Genomic DNA, 13,088 nt, shown 5'->3' with positions numbered 1-13,088 from the left:
CTCAGTTCTTCTTATGGTTGCAGGTGTGGTAAGTAGTCAAATATTGTATTAGATGTAATGTACAGTACTGTCCATTTTTATATTATTACAGGTATATTATATTATTTTACTTTTTTAAGACTGTAGCACATAACCAGCCAAATGCCCAGATTTTAGCATATAAAATTTTATGCTTCATCTTTGTGATATTTATCCACCAAAACTTCCATAGTTCATAATATATCATAATTCAACTATTTTTCAGAAATTTCCATCCTCAAAGTTTGCACTATCCAAAATTGCTAATGGCTATGTGTTGTCTGTAAGAATGGTGTTGGTAGCATCAGTAATGTGCAGTGAGTGTGGAAGGTGGGTACACAAGAGGTGCAGTGGTGTGGATGGGAGACTGCAGGATGTTGTTGACTTTAAATATTTTGTACCTGTATGTGCAAATAACCACATGGGTGGATCCAGGGCGGGGGTTCCCTTTTCAACAGAAAATTCCAATACTTTTTCTTTAATGCAGTATTGTACTCAGGCATTTTTGTATTGTAAAAGTATTTACTATTGATTTTAGAATATCTCCTAATATCAAGTGCACATAGCCTCAAAATGTACATGATATTGGTCAGATTTAAAACATCTTCTGGGGGGCTTACAGGTAAATTAAAGAGATACTGTAAATTTCACATTTAACCCCATTCATATCTGCAGGCGTTCGTAAGTTGGACGTTCGTTAGTCGGGGATCCCTGTACAGTATTGTAGTGTATCTAGTTTTCGAGATACACTACATGTTCTGGAAAGTGTACATGTGATAATGATACATGTTTGAAAGCTAGGAGACCTCATTACTGTTTTGTGATTGATGACAGTGTTTATCCAAGAAAAAACAGTTTAAAACTTTGAATATACCCAACAAATATTTTTAAGATATTTTGGATATATGTCTTGCCAATTACTTTTCAGGTTTTTGTTAGTTTGGAAGACCTCAACCTTGAAAGTTCAGTTGTGCCTGTTGGTGTGGTATGGTCAATAGCTGGAGCTATTCTTTATGCCTGTTACATGGTCTTCCTGAAGCACAAGGTTCCAACTGAAGATCGTATGGATTTTACTATGTTCTTTGGTAAGTGAATTAATTTCCTCTCCTTTCCCTTCTATCATCTCTCTCTCCTCTTCTTTGCACTCTTCCCTCCCCTCCCCCCATTCCATGCCCTTAGTACCCAGTTAGCTCTGGGAGATTTATTGATCAATCAGATATTGTTTTAATAATAATAAAAGCTGGCACTTTTGAGAAACAAAAGCTCCAATTCTTCCAAGTAATTCACTAGCGCTCAAAATTTCACAAGTCAAAGTTCTGAGAATAAAAAAATAAAAATAAAAATATAACAAAAATCACAAGAAGTGACAGTTCATTAATCCTTAAGTTGTATCACTTCCAAAGCTCTTTTCAGGATCATGTGCTTTCAAAATAAAAGAAAGGTCTTAAGTTGTTTCTTAAAAGCCTCCACAGAAGTCAGCTGCTTCATGGATGCAGGCAAATGATTGTACAATCTGGGTGCGATATAGGAAAAGGATTGGGCCACAAAAGAGCATTTCCACAATGCTCTAGGTCAGAGGATTTAGTAGGTTGGACAATTACTTAGGCTCATCAAACATAAGTGCCTTAAAAGTCATTAGGCAGAGTTTGAACTTTTTTCTTTCTTTAATTGGAAGCCAGTGCAATTCGATTAAGAATAGGGTAGTGGAAGTCCCCAGTAGGAGAGCACATGTAAGCCTGGCATCCTTTTTCACCACCCTGAACTTTTTTCACTAGATAATTAGGTAGGCAAACCCATAAAGAGTTAAAATAGTCAACCCAAGACAAAATAAGTGAATATAAGTGCCACAAGACACTGTCTATCTAAAAACTGTTTCACAGCCGATAGATTTTGAATATGAAAGTTGCAACTGAGTTTCTATGCTCTTTAACCTTTTAGCTGAATGAATTCTTCTGGCATTAGCAGATGCTTCCCCAAGGTATACTAGAGACTGTCAATTGATTGAAAATGTCCAAAGGAGGGCTACCAGACTGGGGCCTACTCTACAGAACCTCAAATACTTAGAGAGATTAGAACGCCTGCAACTACCTAGCTTATACTACAGACGGGCGAGAGGCGACCTAATCAATGTGTATAAACACCTCAGGGGGCACTGCTTGGTCTAATGTACATACCTGGAGCTGGCGGACGTCCGCCTCACAAGGGGTCACAGCTCAAGGTTGAAGAAGCCACAAGTCCATAAAACTGTGAGGGCAAACATGTTTGGAGTGAGAATTGTGAATTCGAGGAACAATCTACCCGAGAGTGTTGTGACGGCACTGAGTGTGAGCTCATTTGAGACCAGATTTGACCAACATTGGAGCAGGTTCCGATATACTCAGGAGTCAGTGCATGCCCAGTATTCGCCAACAGTACATAACAGAGATGTGACCGACTGCCCAAGCTGCTAATGAGCCAATCGGTAGCAAAGAGGATAAAAGTAAAAATAAAATGAATATAGTACCTAAGTGTGGGGCTGCCCTCTAAAGGGTTAATCGAGATAGACTCTAAAATTCAGTTTTGAGTCAAAGTATACATTCCAAGATTATGAGCAGAATTGACAGGATTGAGTTGTACTTCTCCAAAGTTTAAAGAGCCAAAATCATCTGTGCTGTAACCCCTCCTATTTCCTTGGATGACGATAATCTCGGTGTTGCCATCATTCATCTTAGGTTTTCGTCTAGCCATCCATTTTTTAATATCAGACATCAAGAATTTCAATATCTCTCAATATCCTTGACATTTATCATTTGGACATAAAGCTGTGTATCATTGGCATAGAAATAGTAAGGCAACACCATGAACATCCTGTAGGTTATGTATATAAGCTACTGTGCCAAGTAGCAACCCTGTACATAAGCTACTGTGCCGAGTAGCATTTATATATATAATCACGTGGCAACACTGCACGTGTTATGTGGCAACATTGCCCCGAGGCTGCCATATGGCAAGGCAGCTTCAGTCTGACTGTGTGAGCCGTGCATGGCACACGCGAGTCACCACTTGTATTTCTCTCATCCACAATAAATGGACTCAGTGTTACTCAGTGTTTCCCTAGCCATCACAGCATTCTTCAGGGCACACTAGTAACTTTCATGGCGCAGTGTCAAGGATCTGTGGACTTACAAAGTGTGTGAACAATGCCGACAGTTACGTCTGCCGGTGATGCGCGTCGACTCAGTGTGTTGTGTTGTGTTGCGCTGTGTTTCGCCGTGATGTGCAGTGTTGCGCCGTCACAGTGCGTTTTAGTGACAGTGGCAGTGTTAGTGTCAGTGTATTAGTGTGTGTCTAGAGCTAAGTTGAGCATTGGCCTGTTTTTTTGTGGTACCCACGGAGCACGCAGGCGCACACCCTTCTCGTGCGACATCCGGGGGACACTGACGGTCTTGCCGGACCACGCAGCTGTCCACGCTCCCTCCGCTCTCTCAGACACACACACGCACGCACGCACGCACTCACTCACTCACGGACAGAACAGTGGACCTGGACCATAAGCGTGATTTTTGCGCTGTTTATGTCTTATATATGTGGTTCGAGCTGTTGAGGCGCCACTTTATATATTAAACAGTGCAGTCCACGCACACACAAAGATGGGAGGTAAGAAGGGACAACGTCAAGATGGGAGACACGACTCCCCACCACCTTCTCCTCCACCGGGCGCAGACTCTCATCCTCCACCTCCAGTGACGGACATCGCCACAATTCTGAAGTGGATGGACGACCGGGACGAGCGACGTAGAGAAATGGAACTTCAGAGGGAGGAGACACGAAGAGAGGAGGAAAAGTTGCGTTTTGAGGCGCTATTGGCGACCCTGGCGCTAACCCACCCTCCCTCACTTGCAGGTAGCGCGCTTCAAGGCGCCAGTACACTCCCTCCTCCACCACACCAGCGTCCTCCAGGTACTCTTGCTACCCCAACAGCTCCCAAGGCATCTGTTCAACCCCCACCCGCCCTCTCACCAGACGTCACGTTTCAGCTTTTTCGTGAGTGGAGGCGGCGTTGGACAGATTACTCCACGATGGTGGACCTTGACAGCATGCCTCCAAACAAACAGCTCATCCAACTGCGGATGTGTTTGTCGCTGGAGACCCAGAGAGTTTTGGAGCACACGTTGCAAGTGCCTCCCGATTCTACCTCTTCAGTGACGGATGTGCTCGACCTTTTACAGGAGCATGTTAAGGGTCGGAACAACGAGGCTTTGCGTCGCCGTGCCTTTACCAGCTGCAAGCAGGCGGAGAACGAATCCTTTGACGACTTTTTTGTACGTTTGAAGAGTTTGTCGGAGGAGATCGACGTCTGCAAGGCGCACAGCCGGGAATGTGAGGAAGCCTGGATCAAGCACGGGATCTTGACAGGTGTCAGGCACGAAGAGTTGATGCAGCGACTCATCCCCCTGGACGCTTCCTCCACACTCCAGGTGGTAGTGACTGAATGTCGGTCATACGAGGCCACCAAGTCCGCCACCTCTGCCTTACGGGCCCCACCTGCTGTGAGAGCTATCTCACAATACAAGAAGGATAAGAAGGCGGCCAACAACGCGAAGGCTGCCACACGTTCTTCCACGCCTCCGCCTAGTGCTTCCTGTGGCAGCTGTGGAAAGCAGCACAGCCCCAAGACTTGCCCGGCCGCCGACGCACTGTGTCGTGGATGTGACCGTAAGGGCCACTGGTCTAACACAGACTGGTGCCCTGCACGAGGCCACAAGTGTCAGGCCTGCGGTCGCTATGGACACTACGACAAGTGCTGCCGCCAACCCAAGCCCAAAAGCCCGAGACGAGGAGGACAGCAGCGCACTTCCCTCGGGGTGGTTCGCACGCAGCCCCCTCCAGATGGCCCACGCAGCCCCAAGCAGCAGCGGAGTCACATCAGGAGGGTGGAATCGACCACACGCCCCAGGGCTACCCCTTCCCCTACTATCCGCGTCGCCGTCACACACGGTGATGTGTCGGGTCACATCGAGGTGATACCGGACACCGGCGCCGATACTACGGTGATAGGCCTGAAGCACCTCCAGAAACTGGGCCTCACCAAACGCGGCCTGGGACCACCGCCGCAGCTGCAGTACTACAATGCGGACGGTTCCCAGATGCCGGACGCTGTGGGCTCCTTTCAGGCAGAGATCACCTACGGCGACAGGTCGTGTTACTGATGGATCGACGTGCGGCCTACTCTCGCTACACCCTTGTTGTCGTGGGTGCACTGCAAGGAGTTAGGCGTGGTGCCCAGAGACTTTCCTGAGCAGATCCCAACTGCTCGGTACACCGCCAGCAGGGTGCGTGAGTTAACGAGCGACGCGCCTGGCACTGCCACACAGAGCTGCCCAGAACCCGCATCCACTCCCACCCACACAGGACGCTCCCCTGCCCAGATCCTGTATGGTCACCCTCTCCGCTCTTGTGTTCCTACACACGCCAAGGCCTTTGCGAAGGACTGGCAGACCAAAGCCGAGAGCTGCGACCGCCGCGCCGCTTCACGTGCCCAGGACGCCAAAGCTCGGTATGACGACCGTGCCCGCCCTCTTCAGCCACTGGAGATTGGTGCCCTTGTCTGCGTCTGGGACCCGACGACGACACGTTGGGACAAGGTGGGCATAGTGATGGGCGTCGGCCGGTCGCGGGACTACAAGGTCAGGATGCCGAGCGGCCGTGTCTGGTGGAGGAACCGCCGCTTCCTCCGGCCAGTCCCACCCCCTACTGCTGGCCCCCTGACCGAGGACGAGTCACCTACACCTCACGAGGATCCGCCCCACAGTGCACCTCGACACTCGGAGCGACTTAGGACTAAGAAGTCCGCTCAAGACAAAGACTATGAGCGTGAGGGGGGAGGGAGATGTAGGTTATGTATATAAGCTACTGTGCCGAGTAGCAACCCTGTACATAAGCTACTGTGCCAAGTAGCAACCCTGTACATAAGCTACTGTGCCGAGTAGCATTTATATATATAATCACGTGGCAACACTGCACGTGTTATGTGGCAACATTGCCCCGAGGCTGCCATATGGCAAGGCAGCTTCAGTCTGACTGTGTGAGCCGTGCTTGGCACACGCTGGTCACCACTTGTATTTCTCTCATCCACAATAAACGGACTCAGTGTTACTCAGTGTTTCCCTAGCCATCACAGCATTCTTCAGGGCACACTAGTAACCTACACATCCAGCAAAATTACAAAACTACTGGTATGGACTGTAAACAGAAGTGGTCCCAAAACTGATCCCTGTGAGACGACAAACTGCAAAGGGACCGGGTCTGAAACGGTTCCACCAACTATCACACATTGAGATCACTCTGACAGATAAGACTCAAACAGTGAGAATGCATCATCATGGACACTGAATGACCAAAGATCCTGAAGCCATGCTGCAAATGCTGCAGAGAGATCCAGTAGGGCCAGGAGGGAGGACTTTTCTGTGCAAGTGTTTATTACCAAATCATTATGAATTCAACATAGGCAGTTTCAGTTGAATGATGCAACCTATAGGCTGACTGGACCAGATGGATCACTTGCTTCTCTCTAACAGAGAAAGTAACTAATCCAGCATAGTATGATCTCTGATGAAAATGAGACTTGAGACTGGATGACTATAATTTTACATATTTTCAGTATCAAGACCAGAAGTGGATGTAATAAAGCCTGTTTTTCAGATCACACAAAATTACCCTCTGAAAATCACATATATATGATTCTACAAATAAAGTCTGCAGTATGTTCATAAGAGAGTGATACCTTAAATACATTTGTAAGATCACGACAACAAAGTCTTCTTCAAATCCTTGATATAGTGCAGAATGTTGTTCACCTCTGTAAGACAAAATGATGAAAGAGTGAGTTCTATTGTGTAACTTGGTTAAAAATAACTGAAAATTTCTCATCTAAAGAAACACAATCAAGGTCACATGATATCTTTGTCATAAAAACCTTAGGAAACATCTGAGGCAAGCTGACCATTTGAAGTGGAACAAAGCATAGTAATTCCAGACCTTTGGCCCAACAGCCCATTCATAACTGTATATATTTTTTTCTGGTCACTGCCACATGAGGCCACTTGACTTCTGTAGTATACAATATTCAGCGTTGTGTGCCCACACTGAACAAACAACAGCCGTACGCACAGTCATATTATGTACTCTGATCTAGTACGGTCTTTTCACTGCCTGTGCTTCTCTCATTCAGCACTTCTACGATCCATACAAAGTGAACTTATAGAGGAGTCATTCCAACGAGAGTCATCTCGTACTGTAATTTTCTTTGCCACCTCTGGACAATAATGGTTTGAAATGGACTAGAAGACATCATTATGTAATATCAGCATCTCCTCAAAGGGCAAATCAGAGGAGTCGACCCAGTTCAAAGAATGATCAACTCCCTGATCCATCATGATCTGGTCAATGTTTTTATAGTTCTTGAAGGTAATACTTTAGCAATATAGCTGTACAGTAATATGAAATGATAACTTAACCACTCTCCTATTACATTTACCAGGTAGTCATAAGCTAATACAATTGTGTTGTCATTGAATTTCTAACTGTCACATCGTATTCATATGCCATACTTCAGTTACTTGGCAGGCATTGTATTTACTTCTTCATGGGAATTCACACCGTTAAACTGTCAGAACACAACACTAACACAAAGAGAGGATTCTTATTTTTCAGGGAGAGATAATTTTGCTTTATTCTGTACAAATTTATTGCCTTCAGTTATTCGGGTGTGAATTATTAAAGTGTAATGATTTTAACTTCTTGAAATAAAACAAAATTTGTGGCACAGTTGGTGTAGGTACTGTAGATAGATAGGTTGAATGTATTGGTCTTTTTAATTTGTTTTCTTATTAATATTTTTTTTTCTCCAGGATTTGTGGGCTTTTTCAATACCATCATTCTGTGGCCCGGGTTCCCCCTGTTGGATGTTTTTGGATGGGAGACATTTCAGTTGCCAAATCTGCAACACCTGTTCTACATGTCTGTTAATGGCTTAGTAGGAACTGTCCTGTCTGAACTTCTTTGGCTTTGGTTAGTAATGCTTTATCAATTAAACCATTTATAACAAAGTATTGATATTGTCAATCTCATTTATGAAATTTGATTAATATGTCCAGAATTTTTATGGTTGGGCACTGATGACCATGACCTCTTTGAAATGTTGATTCCGGCCATAATCTCCCATATGTTTAAACCATAGATTATGATTATTGAAAAACCATCATAAAAAAGGAAAATAAAAAACTATAGGTACAGTAGCTAAAAGAAGTATCTGTGCTTACTCTGTGTGAAACAATATGATACCTTAGGTTAGTTTATAATCATCTTGAGCCTGACTAGACAGTATGGCATCAAGTACTTTTTGAGAATGGACTCTGTGGTTTGAGGATGCTAGATTGTGTAAAGTGACAGGGAAAATGTAGAAGGATGTCTTTGAGCATTGTTGTGGAAGGGAACAATATCGCACAATGCATGTGTCTTAGCGGTTTAGAGGATGAGTGACAAAAGCGAACAGTGTGTGTGTGTATATGTTCTTGATTGTAGCCACTGTATCATAAAAGAGAAAAAGGATGTACCAAATAGGTGCTTACCTTTATACTTTATTTCTTGAAATAAAGTCTGAATTTGTTTCTGAATTGAAGTGTTTCAGAGAATATCATACATTCCTCTCTTAGCTGATAATGCAAGAAAAAAATTTTGCAGTAAAGATTCTTTTTTTTTGGAATTGTCTTCTTAGTTAACACCTTCTATACAGTTGTACCCCACTTAACGCGGTCAATTGAACCCAGAGGGTCCCGCGTTAAGTGAAATCCGCGTTAAGTGAACAACAGAACATATGGGATTAATTCCAATAGAACCCAGCCCGACCCCCAAACTCCACTTTTTGACGACACATAACTATGTTGTAGTAAAAATTCTATCTTAACTTTATGATGGTATGAAAAAACAAGTAATATAGAAGAGGTTAGGTTAGGAAAGATAAAGGTTAACATAGGAAAAATGAAGGTTACCTAAGAGAAACTAAAAGTTAGGTGGAACACTTACGGTAGTAGAAGAGATGGGTCGGCATACGGGGATGGAGGCTGGTTCCGAGGCAGAGGGCAGATTACTGGCCCTCAGGTGAATCACCATTACTAGGTGAATCAACATCACTGTCACTTACAGTTGTCAGGGCTTCCCTGACAAATCCCTCAAAGTCAACTTCACTTTCACTATCACTGGCTTGGGCTGGCTGTGGTGGGTTGCGGGCGAAGAACTCGGTTATGCTTTGCTGACGGCTGGTGTTGATGTTGTCGTGATACACCTTGATGTACGGCTCCATAGCCTGCACCAGTCGGGTATGGAAGACTTCATAGCGTTCATCGTCATTGTCGCGGGAAAGGACGGACTTAATTTTTTCTGCAAACTCTATGGCACACTTAATATCACTATGACTTAAACTAGGTTCTTCGGAGAATGACGCACCTTCTTCCTCCTCTTCACTGGCGTGTTCTTCTTCCAACATCTCGTCGGCAGTCACTTCAGGATCTTTGATCACCTCCAGGATGTCTTCGTTGGTGGTCTCGGAGAAGCCTTCAGCTGTAATATTGAGCGCAGCTTCTCTGGCAAGGTCCACTGCTACTGCAACAGTCTGAACCTCACCAGTCACAGGTTCACTCCTCCTCTCACCTGGTATGCCATGCAACACATGTCTCCATGCGTGATGAATCGTAGCAATAGTCAGCAGATCCCATGCCTCCACCAAGAAGTCTACAGCTTGTTTAACGTTAAACTTCTTCCAAAATTGTTTGACGAGAAGTTCTTGAGTCACCGCCTCTTGTTCCTTGTCCTCTTCGCTTTTGCTCTCGCTGTCAGTGTCACCCAGCTTACGCAACTCATCCTTGGTGTTGGTAGAGTCGTTCAGGAGCTTGAACTTCTTTGCAGAGTACGCAGCTTTCACATTGCAGATCAACTCCTGGTCCATGGGCTGGATTATTGACGTAGTGTTGGGAGGAAGGAAGACCACTTTTACGTTGGGGTGACGATCCATAAGTAGGGGCGAGTGTCCAGGTGCGTTGTCAAGGAGCAACAAAATATTGAATGGAACATTCTGTTGCTCGCAGAATTTCTTCACGTCGGGAACAAAACAGTTGTCAAACCAGAAGAGGGACAGAGAAGAGGACATCCACGCCTTACGTGCGGTTAGCCAGTGGACATTAAGCTTGTTCATGTCCATATTCTTGTAGGCGTGCGGCTTGCGGGCTGTGTGAATCACCGATAACTTTGGTTTACAGGTACCGGAGGCATTGGTGGTAAACAGGACGGTGATGCGTTCCTTCTGCAACTTCCGACCCCTTACCTTGCTGGCAGACTGGACAACGAAGGTCTTGGAAGGTAACTTTTTCCAGAAAAGACCAGATTCGTCCATGTTAAACACCTGGTCGTCACTGTACTGTCCTTCCTCCATAATCTCACGTAAAAACGGAGGAAAATCTCTAGCCGCCACACGGTCAGCACTCGCTTCCTCACCACCAATGTTGATGTTGGTGATCTTGTTCCTCTTCTTAAACCTATGCAGCCAACCAGAGGAAGCATAGAAGGGTTTGAGCTCTGCAATTCCCAGTTTACGTGTCACTGCTGCGTATAGCTCACGTGCGTACTCCTGCACTGAGCGAGTGTCCACCGCCATGTTGCGTCGCGCCTGACGCACCAAATAACTCACCAGCAAATTTTCCACTTTTGCCAGCACCCTGTTCTGGCAATACCTGATAGATGAAGCACCTGCAGACTTTGTGATTTTCATGTGCTCTTTGATCTTGGCTGCATCCTTCTTGATCGTACGAATCGTAGATTCGTTGACGCCATGCTGGCGCGCGAGATCAACTTGCCGTCTTCCTTTCTCCAAATCTTGAACAATTTGGTACTTCACCTCGTAGCTTAATGAACGTCGTGTCTTCTTTGGCTTAGTGCCGCTGGGTCCAGGTAAGGAAAGGTCTCTCTCTGGGGGCGATGGTGGTCCGGCGGAAGCCATTTTACGGAACAATGGATGCGCGTTAACACGGTGTGGCCTTGAGGGATCAAACTGCCGCAGCTAGGTCAAGCATCGTCTCTCCTCCCTCCCTCCCCGGGGTGGTCACGTCATAATACTTTAAGCCAATTACAGCTAGCAGCAGAGGGGGGTAGGGATGCATGGCCAATCACAGTCCGATACGTCATATGACGTCAGTGATAACGCAACAAAGACACACACTGCGCAACCTTACCGCGCGGCTTGCCCAAGCGGAGGGAGGAGGAGGGAGAGGCGAGGAGCACAGGCAGGCAGGCAGGCGGGTGGCGCGTGGGCAAAATCTAAAAATAGCATCTTGAGCCGGACACTCACCGCGTATATGTGGAAAAAATCCGTGTTAAGTGAAAGTTCAGCTCTGGCAAGGCACCGCGTATATGCGAAAACGCGCTAAGTGAAACCGCGTTAGGCGGGGTAATACTGTAATTGTTTGACCTACATTGGAATTATTTGGGAATTGAAGGTGTTTTATTTTGCAGGGGATGCTTCCTTACTTCATCATTGATGGCTACTTTATCTTTGAGCTTAACTATTCCCTTGACAATGTTTGTGGACATCTGGCTCAAGGGCATCAAGTATTCACTGCTAATTTATATTGGTGCAATTCCCATGATGACATCTTTTATTGCTGTCTCACTTCTCACACATTATGAAAGCTGGGACCCATTGATGGATGGAATGAAATATCTTCATAGAAAGTGTTGGAGAAGAAACCACATGTACAGGTAAATTTAACTTTATATAATTTGAAGCTGATGGTATACAATATTAAAGAAATATAAATTTTGAATTACAGTACAGTGAGTTCTGCTATAACGCGTGTTTTGATAACGCGAATTTGCTCTAACGCGATTTATGAATTCGGAACAATATTTGTATAACGCGATCGCTTGTTTGCTATAACGCGATTTTTGCTTACTATTTCTCCAATTTTGTGGTATTAACTGTGAATATGGTAAAGAAGAATATCTCCAAAAAGCATTCTGATGATAGAATTCCCGGTGATTATCGTAAAAGAAAGGATATAACACTTGAAGAGAAGCTTGATGTTATCAACCTCAAAATCACCCTTCTCCCCCATCAAGTTACATTCATATTTTTTCAAGGTAAAGTGTTAAATTTACTGTATGATTTCATTATTAGATATGAATGTAACATTTATTTAGACTGTGCTATCCTTTGTGTTAGGCTAACTACTAAATTTTTTCGATTTCGAGTAAACTGCACCTAACCCTATTTTCTCCATAAGCCCTGTTATTTCTATTACGCGATTTTCTATAACACGATATTTTACAAGAACACAATTATCGCGTTATAGCAGAACTACCTGTATAGATAATAGATGTACACTTAAGTTATATTTTTTCTCCAGATCTTAAAGAAAATATGATAAGTTTTTGTCTCGTAAATGTTATATTGCTTTTAATTTCTGCATATTGGCATCCATCCAAGTGTTTGCCTTGGATGAATCTGTATACTGTACAGGGGCCCCTGAATAATGAACGGGTTACATTTCAGGACCTGTTCATAAGTTGATTTATTCATAACTCAGAACCTTGTTAATAACGCAAAATAAAATATGAATAAAACACCCATCCTTATCTGTCAAATCATAAAATTTATAATGCCATAAGTAACAAATAATGTATGGAGGTGTGCTGCTGAACAAAGTAGTTTTACCTTGGGAAGTACAGTACCAGTGATTTTATTATGAGTAGTATTAGGATCACAATAATTCCATGCTTGTTGTTTGACATCATAAGATGGGTGTACAGTAGGGAGATGGTGCAGGGTGGTGATGGTTAGTTGTTGATCGGTGGTAAAGAGAATACGACATGCACGATTCTCAATAAATCATTTCTTACCACACACACCATTACTAGGAGTCCACCAGGCATTCTTCGTTCTTCTGCACCACTACCACCATCACCACCACGCACTGTGAGAGACGCCATTACACCAATTCCAACTTTTCTGTCCCTATATATATCTATCTCCCTTTTATACT

General features: G+C 44.4%; 1 protein-coding gene across 1 annotated transcript; it reads left to right on the top strand.

The window, feature by feature from the left end:
* Positions 1-6: 6 nt before the first annotated feature.
* On the top strand, positions 7-11,840 carry LOC121863023 (solute carrier family 35 member F5-like). The gene is made up of 4 exons (XM_042361480.1): positions 7-28; positions 947-1,103; positions 7,908-8,067; positions 11,560-11,840. The coding sequence occupies exons 1-4, from the start codon at positions 14-16 to the stop codon at positions 11,807-11,809; spliced, it is 582 nt and encodes a 193-aa protein (XP_042217414.1). The 5' UTR covers positions 7-13; the 3' UTR covers positions 11,810-11,840.
* Positions 11,841-13,088: the final 1,248 nt, after the last annotated feature.

The sequence above is a fragment of the Homarus americanus genome, unplaced genomic scaffold (genome assembly GCF_018991925.1).
Source record: "Homarus americanus isolate GMGI-L3 unplaced genomic scaffold, GMGI_Hamer_2.0 scaffold22712, whole genome shotgun sequence".
NCBI classification, from domain to species: domain Eukaryota; kingdom Metazoa; phylum Arthropoda; class Malacostraca; order Decapoda; family Nephropidae; genus Homarus; species Homarus americanus.
The sequence above is the reverse complement of the archived record's forward strand: the minus strand, read 5'-3'. Positions and strand labels throughout refer to the sequence as shown.